The sequence below is a fragment of the Polypterus senegalus genome, chromosome 3 (genome assembly GCF_016835505.1).
Source record: "Polypterus senegalus isolate Bchr_013 chromosome 3, ASM1683550v1, whole genome shotgun sequence".
NCBI classification, from domain to species: domain Eukaryota; kingdom Metazoa; phylum Chordata; class Cladistia; order Polypteriformes; family Polypteridae; genus Polypterus; species Polypterus senegalus.
In genome coordinates, this window is record NC_053156.1 from 179099322 (window position 1) to 179121833 (window position 22512).

General features: G+C 35.6%; 1 protein-coding gene across 1 annotated transcript; it reads left to right on the forward strand.

Annotated features, from left to right (window-relative positions):
- Window positions 1–361: 361 nt before the first annotated feature.
- Window positions 362–22005, forward strand: psmb1 (proteasome 20S subunit beta 1). The gene is made up of 6 exons (XM_039748253.1): window positions 362–581; window positions 8046–8153; window positions 10790–10871; window positions 12273–12402; window positions 13354–13460; window positions 21031–22005. Exons 1-6 carry the CDS (start codon window positions 481–483, stop codon window positions 21214–21216), a joined length of 714 nt encoding a protein of 237 aa, XP_039604187.1. The 5' UTR covers window positions 362–480; the 3' UTR covers window positions 21217–22005.
- Window positions 22006–22512: the final 507 nt, after the last annotated feature.

The following is a 22512-nucleotide window of genomic DNA, read 5'->3' on the forward strand; positions in this document are numbered from 1 at the left end:
GCAACTGTTCTAAACAGTACCCAAGGATTTTTATTATTGATACCTATTATTGTAGAATAGTATTCTGAGTGAGCGTTAGAGTTTTATATATATATATATATATATATATATATATATATATATATATATATATATATATATATATATATATATATATATATATTTAACACTCTCTGTCCATGCAATTTGAAAGAAGTACAACAAAGGATTTTCTCTTCCTGACTTTTAGCTCCACGCTCCAGCCCAGTAGATGGCGGTAATGCACCATTTAGGTCGGTTAGCCAACTGCCATAAAACCCTGAAGAAGAAGTCGAGCAAACGCATTCTATACAAATTTAAACTCTATGGTACGGACATTTACGTCATTTGTGGCTTCCGCTTCCTTCTGCGCCATATTGTAGTGAGACAGCAGATACACCGTCGCAGTGATTCTTATTTCTTGTCAGTTTATCATAAATTTCTGTAGCAGCAAAGATCGCAATGCTGTCCAGTGCTTATTATGGTGAGAATGAGCGAATGAAGGAGTTTCATTACGCTGGCCCTACTGAGCACAAGTTTTCCCCCTATGCTTTTAACGGAGGGTAAGCATAACATTAATGTTTTCTTTTTAACTTTGTTTTAAATTCAGTAAACCTCGTCATTTTTTCTGGTTAATTTTGTAAGATTAGTTTTTTTTTAATTGTTTAAGCCTTCATTAAGTCATCCATCTTAAAATTGACAAGTTGTTTCGATTTCCTTGTTGCTTTAATCTAAATGGTCTTCTTTCGGTTTTTATTTAAATAAATTGTGTTTTGCCATTCTTAAGTTTTTTTGTCAGTTACTCAAGAGGATTTCACTAGATTACTGCGGTTTTCAGTATGAACATTTAAATTTCTTACTGTGCTGTATGTGCTCTGAGTTGTTAAAGTGTCAGTGTATACAGACAGTCGCAAAACAAAAATAACGAAAATTTGAAGCAGTTTTAAAGTGTAATATTTGTGACAGTCGGATGCTTATTATCTCCGGTATTCCTTAGTTATATTTATGAAGAAAAATGTTTGTGTGTGCTTTCCCCCGAATCCCTAAAGACGTGTAGGTGCAATTACATTGTGAGCTTGAGAGGATCTTGCAATGAACTTGTCTACATCCGGGCTGAATTTGTTTTGGTTTGACAATACTGTATTATATTGTAAGTAAATTCCTTCTAAACTGAATTAGGTTTGTGGTAGCTTTTAAAAGATGCAGACATTTTGACTACAATTGTGAAGATTTTCAGTCTTGTGTTATTAATTTCCTTGACTGCCCCATAAGTTAACACAATAAAATTACATACAAGGTAGGTAGAAGACATGGCATGGGTTCATAAATCATTCTGTTTTCTTCAGTTACCCAAGGTTGCATTGTTGCAACGATATGATTTTGGTAAGGCTAGTAGGACATTTTTTTGATTTACATTTGATGTGAAAAGTCTAGACACCACTGCCACAGATTTTGTGTAATAAAAAATTAAACCAAGGTAAATCCTGTCCAAACATATTCCACCTCTATTACAAAATTGCAATCTATACAAAGAAGGTGAAAACAAATCAAACTTTTTAGTGTAAAAAAAAAAAACCTGGTTGCATTAGTGTGCAATCTGCCTAAACTAATATTTAGTTGAAGCACCTTTTAATTTTTATTACAGCACTCAGTCTTTTTGAGTATGAGTCTTATCAGTTTGCTCATCTGGACTTGACGATATTAGCCTACTCATCCTTGCAAAAAAATTGTAGATCTGTCAAATTATGAGAGCATCTCCTGCATACAGGTCTCTTCAGGTCACTCCACCGACTGTCAGTTTGATTAAGGTCTTGGCTCAGGCTAGACCATTCCAGAACATTGATCCTCCTTTGATGAAGCCATTGCTTTATTGATTTTGATGTATGCTTTGGGTTGTTGTCATCTTGAAAGGTGAAGTTTCTGTTCATCTTCGCCTTCCTGGCAGATGCTTGAAGGTTTTGTGCTAAAATAGAGTGATACTTGGAGCTATTCATGATTCTATCCACCGTTATTAAAGCCCCAGTTTGAGATGAAGAAAAGCAGCCAGAAAGCATGATGCTGCCTCCACCATGCCTCACTTTGGGATTGTGTTTTTTTAATGGTGTGCTGTGTTATTTTTGCACCAAACTTGCCTTTTGGAATTATGACTACATTCTGTAGTTCAACCTTGGTTTCACCAGACCATAGTACATTTTCTACATGGTTGTGGGAAACTAGGTATAACTTTTTGCAAAGTCTAGCCAGGCTTGATTGTTTTTCTTTGTGATAAAGGGTTTCATCTTGCTACCCTACCCCACAACCCAGACATACGAAGAATACAACTGGTTGTTGTCACATGTAGGGAACAACCAGTACTTGTTAGGAGATCCTGCTGCTCTTTTAATGTTGCTGTAGGACACTTGGTAGCCACCCTGACCAGTTTTCTCCTTGTCTTGACATCAGCTTTGGAGGAAGATCCTGATCTTGGAAGAGTCACTGCTGAGCCATATGTTCTTGGGATTTTAATGCTTTAATTACTTTTTTATACCCCTGTCCTTCTTGTGATCCTTTTCATGTTTAAAAGCTCTTTTCGAACCATGGCTTCTGGAGTATGTTGTATCCAAGAGGATATCAGAATAATCCAACAGGAGTAGACAAACTTTATATGAATTCAATCAGAGCCACATTTTATTTGATGTCATGTGTATACTAACTGCTGTTTGAGATGATTCTTACTGTGAATGTTACTGAATGCAGCCACATCCTTGATTATGTTCACTAAGCCTGGGTATTGGCACTGAAGTCCTGATTTGATTCCAATTCACAGAGCCCTGGTTCGGTATTAATTTTGTCTTGACTGAATTAACGTGCACTTATATATTTGAAATAATGGCTTTTTAACAGATTACTTAATCTTTCATAGAGAAGATTAATATAATATGACAAATTTCAGTAGCACTGTATTTGAAGGGTGTCAAACATGGAATGACATTTAAGATATAACTTAATTAGAAATCAACAGTTTACATCCATACTGACAAGATGTGTATCGAAATACAATTGCTTTTTTTTATAACTTTTTCACAGCACTGCACTCATTCAAAATTCACCATAATTTCACTAGCATATGTATCGCCACATAAGAGTCCACACATATTATTGGAAGCTCCTTGTTTTAATACAATGCAATGTCATCTACTTTATGAAACATCTATATATTCTTGCGCATACTATTTTAAAATAATCAAAGTATTGTTTCCTAAATAATGTTATTCAATAACCTATTCATGTGTTAAGACTCTCCATGTCGGCATCTTTCAACTAAACTGTTACCCAAATTTATTCTTCTATTGGGCATTTAAAATCTTGAATTAGTCGAAATTAAAGATACAGCGGAAAGACTCGTATCTTTCTATAATTCTACAAATTATATATTTTTAGTTGCTCCTGTGTAGCAGTTACATTAATAACTCTTGAAAATGTGTCCTTACAGTTCCTCTTTGGACTAAAAGGAAGAGTTTTAAAATAAGGATCTAGAGCTGATGATTGTTGACAGCAGCTTTGGATGAATCTAATATAAAAGACAAAGAACCAATCATTGTGACTGATAACGCCGCTAATATGATTCGTACGGTGCAGTTTATGCAGTTACTTCATGTCGGGTGCTATTCACACAAGTTTATTTGGAAACTTTTTCGCCCTTGCAGTACAGCTAGCCTTGTGCTTAAAGAGAACCAACGTTTACTGGACTTACTAACACACAAACCTGCAATTGATGCAGTCATGCATGTAACATCGTGTTGGAAATACTAGAAAGGTTATTTGGAGCAACAGTTATACAGCCATCTTAGCAGCTCTGCATCTGTATATGCTGCTGGAACACAGAGGGTCAAGGAGTAGAACTTATAGGGGCATGCATATAAATGGGCAGAGTTAGGGTTTCAGACCCACCCACTTAACGTTATGTGCATTTGCATTGTTAGATGTCTACATCCCGTCTCCCTGAGCTCCATCTCTGCCCCATCGTGCATCCCGTAGTCCTCCGTAGAAAGCCTTCACAGGCGCATTAGTGACATCTACTAGATCGGATGCAAAAAATAAAGTTAAGCAAAAATCTATATAAACTGAGCAGGAAAGAGATGCACAAGATCGATCTTGATATTGAATCATTTAAATGAATAATAATTAATTGGAAAATTGATATTTTTACTATGTCCTAGTGTGCACACATTTGCAATGATGGTTTTGTGTGTTATATTTTTTCCTTATTTTCACTATACAGTTTGTGGTTTGTTTTCATTTTCTTTGTGTAAATTGCAGTTTTGCACTAAAGGTAGAAATTACAGGATTTATTACAGTTTCATTTTTTTATTACAGAAAATCTGTGATTTTGGTGGGGTTGTATAGACTTTTTATATATTACTGTAACTACGTTAACAATTTGCTTTGCTTAGTTCATCAACCCTTGGCTAAAGTTATGGAATCACTACTCTTGGAGGATGTTCATTCAGCTGTTTTACTTTGTTGCAAAAACAAATCCAGATATGACAAAAAAACTATTTCATTTAACAGTTGAAAATTCTGGCATTGTAAAACATACATCAACACTATTAATTGTTATAATTAATGGCACATTTTTGGTTCAGACCAAGTGGAGGAAGAAATACTGGATCACCTGGTAATTTGCATTTCTAAAACAAATTACCTGCACAAGTCTAAATAGGCCAGTTAGTCTGTAGTTTTAGTGTAGACTGGAAACATGGCCCCAAGGAGAGAACTGCCGGTTGAAACAATGGAAAGGATTATAAAACTCTATTTAGCACTAGAATTACCAGCAAGCAGCCTATTATCTCATCCTACCGCCGCTGCAGAAACAGCAAAAAGCTGTCCCAGCTCAAGCCTTGTTTATCAGGGAGTGAGGTAGTACCTAGAGCTGTATAAGCTAAAAAATATATACAGTATAGTTATTTGGAATACATGCCTTTCATGTGTGTTACGTGTCTACAAAGATCTACAGTATGTAAGTGTAGGAAGAAAGAAAATGCAAGAAATGTTGAACACATACCTAACTATACCTTAAAACTCGTTGAAGACTGGTTGAAATACATTCTTGTGTTCAAATCCATACACAAAATCAGGAAATTGATTTTGATTGTTTAGTGAATTCATATTCAGTTTTGTTGCTTTTTTTGATGATCTGATGACTGCATTGCGATTAAATCTGCAGACACTCGTAATCGACTTTTCTTGAAAATGTCTGGTGTACTGACTGCCCTTAAACCGGAATCGGAAAAGTAAAATCGGTGACACACACAAAGATGCACAATGCTCAAGGATAACTTAAAAAAAAAAAGACTGTGGTATTGGCTACCATCTCTCCATCTCTGAAAAGATTGACATTACAGAATAAAGATGAGAACCTTTTGTAGAATGCTTTATCTTGTGATGATACAGTTCACCTTTACATTCTTTTATGGTCTTTTTATAAATGGCCTGCACTAGCAAATGAATAAAGACAGTCATTCTGAAAGCTGCTTACTCCAATTCAGATATCCTATTTTGCCAGTACTGGTTACAATGTAGGAAACGGTCTTGGACAGGGTACCAGTCCATCCCTGTTATGAACACACTTGCACTCACGGCTGGGACTATTTTCCGAAACATACAAGGCTTTGAGATTATGCAAGGAAAACTGAAGTACTAAAGAATGAAAGAAAGAGAGAGAGATGGTTCAAATCCAGCACCTGATCATCTGTCTGGAGTTGAATTCTAAGTATGCTGGATCTGCAAAGTGGCAGTACTAATCAGTCTGCATTACTGTGCAACCAAAGCTAAAGGTACACTATCTATGTTTTAACTAAATACAGTATATGTGTTTTTTTTTTTTGTTTTTTTTTTTAAATTAACAATATTCACATTTAAAGCCTTAAGTTGACAGCTCAACCAATTTAAAGCTACAGAAAATGATATTCTGTCAGGAAACGCAAAACAGTATTTTGGGTGTGTGGGGGGTATATTTTACGTTGTTCAGAAATATTTTGAAAGTCTAAATTTTTGGCTATTAATTTAAGTTTAAAATAGTAGAAATAAAAAAAAAACATATTTGAAAGACTGGTTGAAAATAGTATAAATGTACTAGGGGGCTTTGCTCGCCAATCCGTGTTTGTTAAATCAGATATACAATTTTAAAAGCCTTTTTTTTTTTCTTCTTTGGAATCGTTGCTTTAACTGTTGTGGGACCACAAAATCTCATAGCGTATGGTCCATAATTGTGTAAATCTACATTTTCTGCATTGATGCAAAGGCGAAAAGACTTTGTTTTGTGCTCTTTGCCTTTTATTTCTGACGTCGTGCTATATTTTCAATTACACCTGGTTCTGATGATTAATTACCTTTTGTTTGCGCTAATGCGATCTTTACTATCTTTTGTTTTGATACTGTAGCGACTGATGTAATAAAGTGTCACAAAAGTTCCACTTGAACAATCGCCGACTTCGTAACCCCAAACACAACTTTCTAGCACCCTCTCCAACCCCCCCTCCCCGGGTCTCGCACCCCCTTACTGCATCATCATACCCCGTTATCAGCCTTCCGTGCTGTACTCCGCCCTCCCTCAATCGGACGTATCCGTCACTTAAAACAAAAGAGGCTTGAACTTGGTTGGGATGCTACAATACTTTTAAATTTTACTGCTTTTACTTTAAAGCTTCATTAAAAACAATACTTTGGAATTACCTTTTCTTCCATATCGCATTGAATTTTGATTCTGTCTTTAAAGACTCATTGTGACAACGCAACGTATAACTGCATGTGAATGAATATTGTTTCTGTTTCCCTAATAAATAATCTGACTTTTTCTAATGTTTGTTGCTTTGTTAATTGTCATAGCAAAAGCTATTCTCACGGTAAACTGTAAACATTTTAATACGAATGTCATATCACAATCTCCCTTGGTGTGTATTGTTGTTAGTGGAATATATATATTAACTTTCTTGTTGCCTGTTAAAATTTACATCACTTCTCCGTGATCATAAAGATATACCTGACTGAATTGTGTATTCTTTGAAATTAAGCATGTCGTTGCTTTGACTGGTGCGGGAGTACAGATTCTCAGAGTATGGCCCATTATTGTGTAAATCCACGTTTTATGCATTTAATGATGACTTTGTTTTCCACTCTTTTCCTTTTATTTCTGACCTTGATTTGTCCTGTTATTTTGTCAATCACACCTGGTTCTAACGATTAATTACCTTTGCACTAATGCAGTCTCTACTATCTTTTTTTTTGATACTGTACCGACTGATGTAATAAAGTGTCACAAGTTCTACTTGAACAATCGCCATCTTCGTAACCCCAAACACAACTTTCTAGCACCCACCCCCCACCGCATCAATCGGTACCCCACTATCAGTATTCCGTGTTGTATTCCGTCCTCCATCAATCAGACCTAACAGTGACTAAAAACAAAAAAGGCTTCAACTTGGCTGGAACGCTACAATACTTTCGAATTTTACTGCTTTCATATTCTGTACATGTTTATCGCGACATCGTTTGTTTGAGCCTTTATAATGCCACTGCTTTCATAATCTTTTATCTGCCTTTTTTCTCTCTCTCAAAAGTCTCTTTTCTCCGTGCTGCCCTTTCTTCTTTGCTGAGAGCACAGGATCTGTGAGTGGTACTGCTGCTATGCTCTTATTTGATAAGAAGGGCGTGTCTTTCAACAACCTCATGTTCCACGTCCCCACGAGACAGCCCTGGGACAATCTCTTGGCACCAAATCTCATGTTTACGGTCCCCGCGAGATGCTCCTTAGCCAGTCTTTTTTGTCTTGCGTGTCTTTTAAATGTCTTCCGAGATCTTCCAAGAAGATCACGTATCAGTGCCTTGAATATTTCCTTTGCAGGATTTTTTTATATAGAGAGATCTAAATATCAGAGTGTTTTCATCAAGAAATTTTAAAAAGTGTATTTCCACTATAATATAGCAATCCGAGTCAGAATATGTCTGTGATGAAATCAGTGAATTTGTCATCTTTTCTGCTTTCTCAGTACTGTATTAGCTCTCGCTGGTGATGATTTTGCCATTGTTGCCTCTGACACACGTCTAAGTGAAGGATACTCCATCCATAGCAGAGAGTCTCCAAAATGCTACAAACTGTAAGTTGTGTTTAAAAATGCTTAATGTAATGAAAAGAAACAGGAGCACAGTTGCATGGAAAATCTTGTCTTTGTGGTTAAGCTCTTAGATAATTGATTTTATCCTTTTATATTTATGGTAACACTAAAATATACAGCATGACATGTTTTAATCACACAGTCTTAATCGATTTAAAGAAATGTTCCTTTTTGCGTAAAGTGGTGATTGTTGAGTAAAATCATAAAACAATTTAATAAAAAAGAAACTGCTAATTTTATGTTTTAAAAATGTTATGTCCTACACGTTGTGTATTTTGTTTTCTGTATTAATTAGAGAATCCATTCCCGGACAGGTTTATCCATTCCTGGGAATTCGGGAATCCCAGGGATGACACAGTGCATGGGCATCTCACATGTAAACGGTTTTAGAACGACCAACACTTATTTTTAATAAAACTACTGCAATATGTTGACACCATAAAAGACTAACCTTATCTACAAGCAGTTCATGCTGTCATACAAGTACATGTATCTAGTTTATTGCGGTAATAAGAGCATAGAAAGCACGTGTCCAGTGTGCGGTCGTCCAGGTAAGAGCGCACCTTCGTGCAGAGTACACCAGCCACTGAGAAAGCATGCTCTGCCTCCACTGAAGTAGGCAGCACAGTCATCAGATATTGATACACTTGTTCTAAACAACACCCGCGCTTGCCATTTCTCTGAAACACCACCATTTCAGCTTTTACTGATGCATCCAGTTTCTTGTCATCATTCTGTGATGGCAAGTTTCTTGGTACAGATAATGCAATGCAACAGACTGACGCATTGCAATTTCAAGTTGCTGTTCAAAGCTGTTGTCTGACAGACGTCAATGAAGTCTGCCCCATCCCGGCATTCGTGAGCTGCAAAGTGCAGACTCCTCCCAGTCCACTGTGCTCAGTCTTAGTGGGAGCTGGGAGACTAACTGCTGCTGGTCTGTTTTTGACTGAATTAATCGGCAACACATTACACCGTGGGCCAAAAAAGTGTGCCACTTAATTATTTTCAACAATAACTCTGTTATTTCTTGATTGATTTTTACACACTATATATGAGAGCTTGGCTGTTCCGTTTCCCGGGAATTACAGCAGTTTCATTCCCTGGAATGCGGGAATGAAAAATGTCTGGGAATCCTGGGAGCCCGGGAATAGATTCCCTAGTCGTAATGGTAGAGGACTTTATATCAAACCTTGAAGTAAACAAATTAGCTAAATATTTGGTCAGTCATTTAGTTTTAATTTTAGGCAAGTTCCAAAGACTTCGATGTTAATAAGGAAAGTAATAAAATTTTCAATACCCAATACAGTATACACTGCAACTCAATAAAAAATGTATTTAAAGAATTTTTCACTTCTGTATGCATCATTACATTGATGAGATCAAATGAGGTAAAGATTTAATCATTACAATTAAATACTTCAATTAGTGCAATCTTTTGTAAAATGTAAGTGTAAAATTCTGTACTTGAAGTAAATAAGTTTAAAGCCTAGTATATTAGCACATGGAGTAGTGCCACCATTTTATGCAATTGAGCGCTTAAGTTATAGCGACTTGCATTATATTGTAAATGTGATGACATAGTTTTTAAATTGCATGTAACAAAATAAAAGTAATGTGCCTCTGCAGCAAATTTTGCAATGATGGTTTGTAAATGAAAGGAGGGTCAGAGCCCTAATGCTAAAGAGTACTGCCCTTGAATAAACAGTGAAGAATAAAACTGGCCCACGGGTAAAAATGATTACAGACTCCTATCTTAGTGTGTCAACCATTTAATGGACTTCAATAAACATTTTAAACCAGCAGACAAAAAAAAAACGAACATCACACCCCTACTTCGTACACAACACTTTACAGGCTTATACTGATTGTTTGCAGTTGCTACTCACGCTGCTCTCTTTGTCAATTAAAGAGTGTTAGTTAAGGATGCAACGCTAATGATTTGCTATATTAACACCTGTCAGTAGTTGGAAACAGGGCTGCAACTCTAGCCCTGGCCATTGGTTGCCTACAAGGTTTAAATGTCAAAGGCCAAAGTGAACTGGAAGTACATTCTTAATGTAGGCTACAGAATCAATGCCATTAAATAATTTTTAAAAAGTTACAATCTGTACTTACTGATATTTTCATACTTTTGACAATCATCTGCTGCTAACTGTTTTTACTGTAAGTGGCTTTTGCACTACTGACTATTGCACATTGTACTTAGGTTTACTTTACAAGTTCTAATTTTATTTTATATATTATACTTTTTTATATATTTTATTGTACTATGACTATGAGAGAGAAACAGTATTTCAGTTCTTCTGTATGTTCTGTACATACAGTGAATTGACAATAAAAGGTTATTTGATTTGATATACAAACTGTTAGCAGTCTTGACTGTTTACTGTTCTGCGGTTACACATTGCCTTTGTTCATATATGTAATAAAGTATACGCAGCAACCTGGATGCAGATAATTCAGCTAAATATATATCCTTAGGATTATATGCAGACAAATTCTGCGTGTGAGAGAATTTTTGTTGTCACTATGCTATGTCCTAACCTGACTGCATGTAAAGGAGCTGTTAAGATTACTTTTTTTAACACTTTTTTTTTTTAATATATAAATATATATAGAACTGACACTACTGTGATTGGCTGCAGTGGATTTCATGGAGATTGTCTGACACTGACCAAAATAATTGATGCTCGATTAAAGGTATTTATTTATTTTTTCTTCTGAGTGCAGTTGTCTCCTGGCAAATGACACTTGCATGAACAGTTTACAAAAATCGAGGGGTGCTGAATTTCCATCTGTTAATATTCAGATTTTATGAGAGTAAACTGCATTATGAAGGTTTTTTTTTATAAAGGAATGATAAATGTTTGTTCTGCATGTATTTTTAAAGCTAGCATAAAATTTTGGTTAAGTCAAATTGATTGCCAATGACTTGCTAAAACCGTATTACTGCTGAACTGCTCCTATTTGTTAGCCATTGCCTGATCCCCTGGAGTACCAGTGTGTGGTGTTATTTTTTTTGTTTTGTTTTTTTTCTACCTCCAGGGGTAGGGACTTTCATTCTTAAAAACACTGTAAGCCTGAAGGCAATATAATAATAATTTAGGCAATAATTTATGATCATGATTCTTAAGGTTAATACTTCAATTTCAAATTGTCAGAATTTTTTAACACTAGAATTAGCAAAGCCTATGAAAAAACTTGTAAATCTGTTTGCACTTTTCAGTCAGTTTGTTTTGTCTTGTCTTGATCAGCATATTTACTAGCAGCAAGCAGCCTACTATTCCATCCCCCCACCGCCGCAGAACGGCCACAAAGTTTTCCCTGTTCCAGCCTTCATTATCTGGGAATGAAGTGCTGGAGTTTTAGAATGGAAATAATAGATCGTTATTTGGAACACATGCATTTCATGTGTGTTCCATTTTTACAATAATCTGTGTAAACACATCAGTAAAACAGAAACATTTTTCCTATTTTAGTAATAAATGAAAACATGTAGACATAAACTATACAATGTGTAAAGCCTGAAGTGCAAAGATCAAATAAACACCTTCACAAAAGGTTCAAGGCTTATGCAACAGCTTCCGTGGCGCAGCAGTAAGAATTGCTGACTTACACTTGATTTGCGTCTGTAACAGCCGCTGTAAATGTATAATACTTGTAAATTTACAGTTTGTTTTTTTTTTTTCCACTTTTATTCTCTCAGTTACGATCATGATGCATACTACCACATATACATACACACAGTGGGTACGGAAAGTATTCAGACCCCCTTCAATTTTTCACTCTTTGTTAAATTGCAACCGTTTGCTAAAATCATTTAAATTTATTTATCACTGATTGGTTTGAACCCACTCTTAGAGCCTGGTGTCTGGCCAGTGCTCCCTAATGACTAACTTGTGACTGCAAGATGCTTGAAGCCCAATTAGTGGAGTTGGCATTTGTGCTCACCAGTCATAAACGATGATGGGTAACAGGCAGGGGTTGTGATGAGGCTGGACATACTTAATTTATTGAATAAAAATTTAAAATGTTTAAATTTAGAGTTTCATGAAATTTGATATGGTGAAATTAAGTTTTCCACATATTTTCTGATTTCAGATGTACAAGCATGCAAACAACAAGACAATGACAAGTGGAGCAATTGCTGCTATGCTCTCTACCATTCTCTACTCACGACGTTTTTTTCCATACTATGTTTACAATATCATTGGTGGACTGGATGAAGAAGGTATGCATTCGGTGAATTATATTAAAGATATTAAAAAGCATGAGAAGAGGTGTTTGCGCTAAACAGAGTATAAATGCTGAAATTATTAACATTTTGATAAACAATACAAACTCCAGCCAAAATGTGTTACTTCGTTACATGTCAAAAAGAGAATTCTCTAGAGCTAGAAGTTTGCACAGAAGTCATAACTGCTTACGTTTTTAGTCTAGCATGATCTGTGTAAAATCTGGGACTGTTCAGTTTCCTAGAAAATAAAAAATTAATTAAAATGAATTTAAAACATGAATTGCTTTCGAAGGGCAATTATAATTATATATTTATTTTAAGTTTTAATTCAGGTTGCTACCAATAACCATGCTTAAGGACAAACTATTGAATTTAGAGGGTGTATGTAGAGAAAAGGAGGAAAACTGGACTTTTTAGAAATAATTTACTTTTATGTAAGTTAGGTTTTTATGAAAACAATATGTATATGTAGTTTTTTGTGCACTCAAAACAAACATCAGTTTGTAGGTTCATTCACGGCTTTGATGTTGATGAATTCAGCAAATTTTAAGGCTTTTACTTTGTTGTAGAGTTCCATTGGTTTCAATTGTAGGCTGTTGGGGCATGCATTTTTATTGTTAAATTTATAAACACAGTTTCATTCAGTGCATGTGTCTGATGGAGAAGCTGTGTTGCAGTCTTGAAAAAGCCTCTCGCCACATAAAAAATCCCCTTCAACTTGCATTCTAAGTGAGTTTCCTGAAATAATTTAAATTACAAGTTTGATATTTTTATTTTTTTAAGTGAAAGTAATATGTTGGCAGTAAGGAGACTGTTTCAATGAGGAAGCTGAATGAAACGCACCTACCTTTTGACTTAAAATATATACATTGTTTCACATATGTTGATTTGTGTTAAAATGAGTTGTCAAAAATATTTTTCTTCTTTAATTCCTCTTTTAAACAGGAAAGGGAGCAGTGTATAGTTTTGACCCTGTTGGCTCATATCAAAGAGACCAGTACAAAGCTGGAGGCTCTGCAAGTGCAATGTTACAACCCCTTCTTGACAATCAGGTATTGCCAGTTCATATTACTTTTGCTTTTCCACATGTATAACATGTAATATGTTGGTCCATTCATTGATTGAGACACATAAAAATATATCATCTTTGCAAAAATGCTTTGTATGATGTGCACATATGAATGCAGGGTGACTATATTGTGGATGTTTTGAGTTGATATTGCCACTAGAATAATACACATCAAGGTGAAAGCCATAAAAAATATGAATACAAATGAGATTAAAAAGGTATGTATCATTCTTTAAATATGAAGTAATGATCCTGTGCAGATCCATGACGTAAAGTGAAAAGTGCAAGCACACACGTATGTGAACATCTTTTTCTTTGTACCGACTGATAGTTGGGCTTCAGCAACAAGTCAATTGAGCAATTTCTTTTTCTTCAGTTTTATTCTTCAATAAAAGCATAGTTGATTTGTTAACACCTGTGAAAAGTTTCTTTAAATTTGGGGCTTCAGTCTTCATACATCCTACTCTTCAAAATTATGTTATTGCTATAACATATGACGACCTTTTCTGTTTTAACCCTTTTCGTCTGTCATTTTATATTTACACAGATTGTTATAGACACCGAACACATACAGTATGAAATTTATGTATTTGAAATCAGTGTTTCATTACCTGTATAATTCCTTACAAACACATTGCCAGATAAACATTTCAACACATACTTCTGCTAAGAGGATTGCAGGAGGGTGATGCTTTCATTTGACTAAATGGGGGTGTAGCATTCTTTGTTTTGCTAATCCACAAAAGTGGGCTGTTAGTACAGTAATTAGGCACTCTGAGCTTCTTGGCGTGTGTCAGGAAAATTTAAGCAAGTGAGAGACGATATAAAATAATTGTCATCTTCAGGGATTGTAGTGTTAAGGCTTTGTTGGCATTATTGCACCAGAATTGCATACTAGAAAATAAACTGCTGTTACTGTTTATGTAATAAAGAAGCTGCAAATTGCTAAAAAGAATAGTGAGTACAATACTGGAAATTTTTAAAAGAAAGTGTTTATATGATTAAAAAACTTATTTTCACTAACATCAATTAAATAAAACACAAAAAATAATGGTGCTTTAGGAATTTCTCTCCAAAAAAAAAAGAGGATTTTACAGTATATAAGACATTTTATGATGCACAACCCTGTCAACTATGATCGTGCCAAGTTTAAATGTCATTTCCCATAGTATTGCAAAGTTACACTGATAGGAAACCTAGTGTCCATTTTTGGAAACATTTTAGTCTCTTGCACAAAGCAGGTACTGCAGTGACATTTTTTTATATATAGGGGTGGGCAAAAAAGTAGATTTACCATTGTGGGTATGCAAGGCCAGCAATGTGAGCACTTATGAGATTGTACCTAAGTGTACTGAGCCACTGTGATTGTTGAAAATGCAATATATTATTTATGTGTTTCCCTTGAATCAGTTTTCGTCCACATTGAATTATTAGTTATTGTGACTGGCCTGTGCTTAGTTAAAGCTTGGGCAATCACAGGGCTTCACTTTGAACTTTATAGATTAGTTTGCTGCAGTCTGAGCAGTAGAGTAGGAGCTTCATTTGTTAAATGTGAAAGATTGCGTAATTATATATAAAGTAAGTGGAATTTAATTGTTTGTCCTTAAAGTATATTGTTTATTTGTTTAAATTTGTAATTTGGATATATATTTTAGTACAGTTTCTAAATATAGATGTTTGAGGAAGCCAAAATATAGTTGAACATATTTGGAGTTTCACATATATTGTTTGTTATTCATATATAATACGTATATATGTTAATAATGGTCTAGTAATTTCCTGATACTGTATTGATCTTATCTTGAGCGTAGTACGCCATCTACTGGATAAATAAAGCACCTGTTAATGACTAATGTTAACATTGACAAATTTAAGAGAAAGAAACTGGGATAGCTAATTTTATGTTAATTAGTTTATGTAGACCATACCTTCACATTTGTATAACTTTGGAAGAAATTCATAAATAGAATTTGGAAATCTTCATCCATCCCTGACTGTATGTGTGTAGTGGTTTTTATTTAATCTTGAACCAACTTAATTCTTCACTATAGTGATACACTTTTGAGTTAATAAAGCCATAATTAATGATCAAAATGAATGTTGACTTTCAATGTACTGCTGAAGACTGATTAAATTAAAAGAACAAGCATCTCTTAAATGGTCATACATTTAAAACTTGTGTTAAAACTCCTTTAATAATATCTTCAATTGTTCATCACCATCTGTGACTTGATGATTATACTGTACACAAGGGTTTTTCAGCTGGTGCACCATGTAAATAACAGTGTAGTCTCCCTTGGTCCTTACTTGAGAGAGACGGGCTCCTCAGGTGGTAGAGACCTAGCACTGCACCTATGTCGTCATGAATAAATCAAGAGAATGAACACCAGAGTTACGTATTGACGTGTGGCGTATCGTTGTGAACCGCTTAATAAGAAATATTAAACCTTTAAATGAAAATTTTATTTAATACATTTTTTAAAAGTAATATATAAATATGGTACTGAATGAGTATATAGTTCTTTAGGTACACACTTATTTGTATTATTGTTTCATAATGTTTATAAAAAAAACAAAACAAAATGCATGATAATGCTGCCGTGATCAAAGCACTACCTGAGGCATTTGCCTCGTTGCCAACCCTGGATGAAACAAAATTCTTGGAATGTGTTAAACAGGCCATATTAATGTCAAAAATTAAGACATTAAATTTCCCAGGCCTAAGTGATATAACATCCCAGAGGTTCTTAATTAAATAGAAGTCTGGGGAATGTGTGGGCCAGTCCATGGCATCAAAGCCTTCATCATCCAGAAACTACCTATACACTCTGGCCATAAGAGGCCAGGCATTATCCTGCACCAAGATGAACTCCGGGCCCCCTGCACCAGGATGAACCCAGGGCCTGCTGCACCAGTGTAAGGTCTGACAGTGGCTCTGAGCATTTCATCCTAGTACCTAACAACAGTCTGGGTACCGTTGCCTAGCATCCAAGGTATGCCTCCCCAGACCATCACTGACCCACCACCAAACCGGTCGCTCTGGATAACGTTGCAGGCTGCATATAACTTACACCACAGTGACTGCATGCTTTTGCATGCCTGTCACATGTGTACAATATGAACCTGCTCTCATCTGTGAAGAGAATGGGGCACCAGTGACGGAGCTGTGAATTTTAGTATTCTCTGGCGAATGCCCTTTGAGCTGCAGAATGATGGGCTGTGGGTAAGGTCCCAATAGAGGATGTCAGGCCCTCATGTCACCCTCACAGAGTCGGTTTCTGACAGTTTGGTCAGAAACCTACATACCACAAGCCAGCTGGAGGTCATTCCATAGGGCTCTGGCAGTTCTCCTCCTGTTCTTCCTCTCATTAATGAGCAGATACTGGCCCTTCTGCTGGGCTGATACCTTTCTACAGCCCGTCTCCTGGTATCTCCTTCTCCATGCTCTTATGACTGTGTTGGGAGACTCTTGAACTTGAAATTGAGAAGAGCACTGCTCAGTAAACTAACTGAGAATATGAAGCAGACAGCATCTGGATATATAGTATAGTGATTGAACCCATAACACTTGAACTTTTATAAAACTGCACACCACGATGCCTCAACATTATACTAAAAGCAGTACTTCAATATCGAGCATAGCAGCAAGTCCTTCATCAAATGTGTTGTTCTCAATAGTCAATAATGTCATCAGAATCTAACTCAAGCTTTGTGAGTAACAATGCGTAGAGATGAGCTGTTGCTTAAGCCATTTATTTTCTGTCTTATATGCACAGCTGTGAACATGTAATATGAATGGCCAATCATAGACAACTATACATCATTAGAATGGCCTGAAACTCTGCTATTCAAGGGCAATGAGACTTTCACTCTGTGTGGCTTTAAGTAGATGAAATCTTTACTAAATGCAGATACACTTGGTTGTGACATGCTGCTAGCCTTGGGATTTCTGTGCAAATCACATTTTAATAGTGAAAGAAAATAGAAAACATGGACGCTTATGATTTATTTGAAAGAAAACACCCTTGGGTATAACAAAATACCATTATTGCTTTTGGTAAATTGTAGGTTTGTTGCAACAAATAACTTTTGAAATGTGGGCCTGTGTCACCAGCGGAACACCATATGCATAAGTGGCAACGTTTTGTTTTATTTGTTGGTAAAATATTAATATTTCTTTAAGAATAAAGTGATTCCTTAAAAAGAACAAATTTCATTTGTGAAAATCAAAACCCAAAATGCAACAGTTACATAGTATGTTCAACAGTTGCATCTTCCACATGAACCCAAAGAAAACCAGGGCCCTGATACACTATAGAGATTCGCTCCAGAAAATACCTTCTGAAGATGACCTAGAGTGTTAGTTTACCTTTGAGCGAACAGCAACCTTTATGTAGTGTCCCCCTTTAAAAGGATTGGCAATTAAAATATTTTTTTAAACCACAAATTATGCTTCATGCCTCTTTGAATTCCAAGGGATGCAAAATTCAAGGCTAATTAATTGATCCTTCACGTCCTATTAGAACTAGAGCTTAAGATTCAGAGTTGGTGGCTTGAACACCCTGTAGGACATATAAAAGAGAAGTTTGCCATTGATATATTAAACAGAATAAGTAAAGAATTGCTCACAGGTGACATTCTTTTAATTTGCTTCATAAGGAAGGGCTTAAGCCACTTGGAAACAGAAGGGGGTAGTCTTGATTAGAACAGAGTTTAAACCTCCTCTTCATCCTCCGATTTCAGCACAACAAGCTTAGAGCCCTGTTGTACAGGCAACTCCTTTTTATAGGGAAACTGTAAATTCAATTGGAGAACATCACTGAGGCAACACTTTGTTTAACTTAATTACATCACTCAAATGTTGTGTCTCGGCAGTTTTTTTTTGCATACAGTTGGTATTACCAAGACAAGAAATATTCTCTTTATTGGACTCTGGCAGTGAACTTGGTGCGGTTGAGAGAGAATGGCTTTAAAAGTTAAGCTGTAAGAGGTTAGCGCAGGTAGACATGCAGTGTGTCCATGGTGATTTTGAAAAAATAATACAGCACTACTTCAAGTAAAGTTCAGTGAGGGGTAATTCAGAAATTTGTCTGTGCTGATGGTACTAGGCAAATGAAATTGTCTTTCATCCCCAGGTCCTTAAGATTTGTAAAGAACTATTTTTCTTCACTCCCAAACAGACTGAAAATGTTGCTAAATGAAGAATGTTTTATGGCTATGCAAAAATGTTTAAAAGATAATTTAGAAATAATAAATAATAACTTAAGTTGCAAGAATGGATTAGAGTCTTTCTCCTGAGGAGAAAGCAGAACTGTTTGGCAGCCATTTTGAGCATACATCTGAACCTGTTGATTCTGTACCTTCAACTAATACTTTTTAGATCAATTCACAAAGAGGATTAAAGCACTTATTGCACCTCATTCAAGATCCACCCTCGATGTTTCACTGACTGTTTTCTACTTCATTGGAGGTTGTAGTGACTACGGCTGCTAAAATTAAGCGCCAAAAATCAATATATTTATTAAATTTGTTGCCAATGATTTTCATTGCCTATTAATTGGATCGGTGATATCAAATGCATTACATCATCACATTCAGCAGCAGTGCATTTCAGTATGGTGGAGACGGAGGGAAATATGAGTCCAAAATTACAACTTAAAATGTCTAAAGTTTGGGAACACTGTGTTAAGGTCTTCCAAAAAAATGGTTGGTTGTAAAATATGCAGTGCAGAATTGGCATGGCATGGGATTAAGACTGTTCTGCATGAGCACCTGAAGAGGAAACACATGGGACCATGTGAAGATGTGTTTTCAGCACGGTAAGCTAACAACCCACTGTTAATTAGGGCAGTTTCACACTTAGTTTAGTGGACCAGAGAATGCACCCGAGTTTGTCCTCTGCTCCACCCCCGCTGCACTTGTTTGCTTTCGGACTTTTTGTGATTCAGTCATACTCGGGTGTACTGTCCCCAGAGTATGAGCGAGATCCATTTCTGAGATTTGAATTTGTAGGTAAGTCAGAATAGATACATTTTGGTTCTTATTTAGTGTCAGGTAGTCAAATGTTTGTCATAGTAGTATACAAGATATTTACCTTTCTTTGCATACACCCTCAAAAACAGTGTTAAGGGCAATGTGATCTGATTAAAAACAACTCATTTCTCGAGCCGATGAACTGCTGAAGCTGTGCAATACTTTCATGCCAAGAGTATGCTAAAGTACATCAGTCCTTTCTCACGGACCTCCATGTCAGTGACCATCCTTCCTCCAGAATTATGTCCAGCCTTGTGCGTTCATCTGTGTGCATGTCAGCTATGCGCACTAGACAAGAAAACATCCACTCATTGAAGTAGTTTTTGTCTGATGTGTTGCTCCTTGTACCTACACAGTCCAACATTAAAAGCACACAGTGATAGCCAAATGTGCAAAATTTAATTGCAAAAAAATGTCCAGACCCAGGGCAAAGATAAACGTTTGTGCAGGCAGAACTGGAATGCGGCTAAATGAGAACTGCTCCACGTGGCTAATTCAGAATGCATTCAGCTCATTCCACCTTTATTACAGTGGTGTTTCTCAGCATGTATGGTCTCATGATGCAGTTTTGCCCCCCGCTTTTTTTTTTCTGATTAATTGAAAAAATAATCAACAGATTGATTACCAAAATAATTGTTTGTTTCAGCCCTTGTAGTGTCTGATAAATATCATCTTGCTCTTACATTAGAAACACTGTTCAATTCAGGCTTGTTAGGAAATGTGGCCTTTAAAGGGGATAGTCATATAATCCTATTGTAGTGTAATTGAAATGGAATTCAACAAAGATCCTTATTGAAAAGGGTGATGATTTATGATTTTTAATTATTAAATTAGGTGTTGCACTTTTTTTTTTGTACAGTGCTAAATTGATTATATGGATAAACATTTAATGGAACAAGTTGGTAAAATTTAGACAGTACTAAACTAGGGATATTAGCAAGCAACATTATCCAAATTTTTAATGCCTTTTCACCTAGGAAAAAAGGTGGAGTAATTCAGTGCTTTGTAATTACAATTGTTAACATTTTGTAATATTTGTACTGACGAATGTGCAGGTATTTGTGGAGAATATGTATGTTTGTCAACTATGCTGGCTTTGAATTCTTTCATAAATAAGCATGTTCATAAGTACTTAACATACTTTGTTAGTTAGTGGGGAATTTTCTCTGGTGTGTGAAAATTTTGATTTATGTAATAAAATGTCAAGCCTAAAAGTTGTTGTCCATCCATAAATAGCACAGTAGATTGTCTATTTATCTCTCAATAGCAGCTGCACCTTCAACTCTTAAGAAGATGTTTTTGGGCATGTTGAGTAAAAGAAACATCATATTAAATACAAAGAGAAAACCGATCATTCCAAAATCTATATTGTACCAAGAGTAAGGGAAGGATTTTGCAGAAATCTGCTGATTCTTGATGTTTATTTTAAATGTGTTCTTTAAAATGTTTTTGTATTTATTTTCTGTTTAATGTAGTAAGTATAGTAAGGCTTTGTGGGTTAATTATCTATTTGTTTATAGATTGGATTCAAGAACATGGAAAATGTGCAGCAAGTACCATTGACAAAAGAGAAGGCCATTCAGCTAGTTAAGGATGTCTTCATTTCTGCTGCAGAAAGAGATGTCTACACAGGTGATGCCCTAAAAATCTGCATTGTCACAAAGGATGGTATCACAGAAGAAACCATTCCTCTTCGGAAGGATTGATTTTTTTTCCCCCCTATTATATGCTTTTTCAGTTATTTTTGAGTTTTCATAAATAAATTTTATAACAAACATGGTCAGATCTGACTAGAAATGTGTGAGTGTTTTTTAGTTGTAATTACATCTACAGTACATTTGTTATATGAATGTATGTGAAGGGAACATAAACATGCCAAAAGCTGATGTCTATTAAGTTGGCCAAGCAAATACATATTTGTCGGATAGCTTTCACACATATATGTGAGCAAAGCCTGTTTAATAAGTACTAAAAATCTACTTTCATTTCTAATAATTTAAGATGAGATGTGTTCAAACAGTGCTAGGAACCTGGAGTGCCCTTCATATTTGACATATTGAATTAGTCATAAAGACTTTTTTTATGATGTTTAGCAAAGATGGTTGCCTTAATTAGCTTTTTAGAAATGTGCATGATATTTGAAATTAGTGGGGCTCCTCTCAATGTAAGCGGAGGGTAATGTTTTATCTCACTACCAATTACAGCCATGAACTGTCTTCACAGACTAAGTCTGCTGTAATTAAAGAGAAACCTACTTTTCGGAAACTGCGAATATAAGGGAGCAGGGTGTGTCGTGCTTAGTAAACATCTTGTTTAAACTTTGTTTAATGCAGACTTCTGGGAAGTTAAAAGGCAAGGTCACGCTCCTATGTGTACTCATTGTTTCATGTTCACTTTGTTTTAAGTTTCTGGTCATTATATTTTGTGAATTTTGTGTCTTGGTAATTTAGGTAGATCATGTAAAATAATTATATAAAGCTTTGCACTTTACTGTTGCTTGATGACTGATGCATTTTATTTTTGGCAAAAATGAAACTGCAGTTAGTTGCTAATCTGTTGTATACCTTTTAGGGCTCCTGTCCTTTCACCATGGATGAGAGGATTGCAAGAATGCTACTGAATCAATGAATTGTTAGATTATCATGGTATTCATAAGATTATCATGGTGTTCATAAGAAAGTCCATTCCTGGCATGGCAAACCATGGAATTTTCCAGGATACAAGCACAAAGTGGCTGTGATATAATGGGTAAAATTAAAGTACGATTTCCTTGAGTTTGGTGTTGTATATGTATCAGGATACTACATATTTTTATTAATTATTTGATCAAAAATGAAAGTACATTGTTACTTCTTCCATATCCGTTAAAAAGAAATTAGATACACGTTGCTAATTAAGGGTGCTTGATTAGTTCACGGTCTGCAAGTGCTACCACTGCCATGTAGAAATGAATAGAACCTTAGGCATTACAGTTAACAGCATTCAATTTTTTAGTAAAACAA

Coding starts and splice junctions, on each gene's coding strand:
- psmb1 (XM_039748253.1), top strand. CDS start 481: ATGCTGTCCAGTGCTTATTATGGTGAGAATGAGCGAATGAAGGAGTTT. Junction 10,872..12,272: donor TAATTGATGCTCGATTAAAG/GTATTTATTTAT, acceptor TTCTGATTTCAG/ATGTACAAGCATGCAAACAA. Junction 13,461..21,030: donor AACCCCTTCTTGACAATCAG/GTATTGCCAGTT, acceptor ATTTGTTTATAG/ATTGGATTCAAGAACATGGA.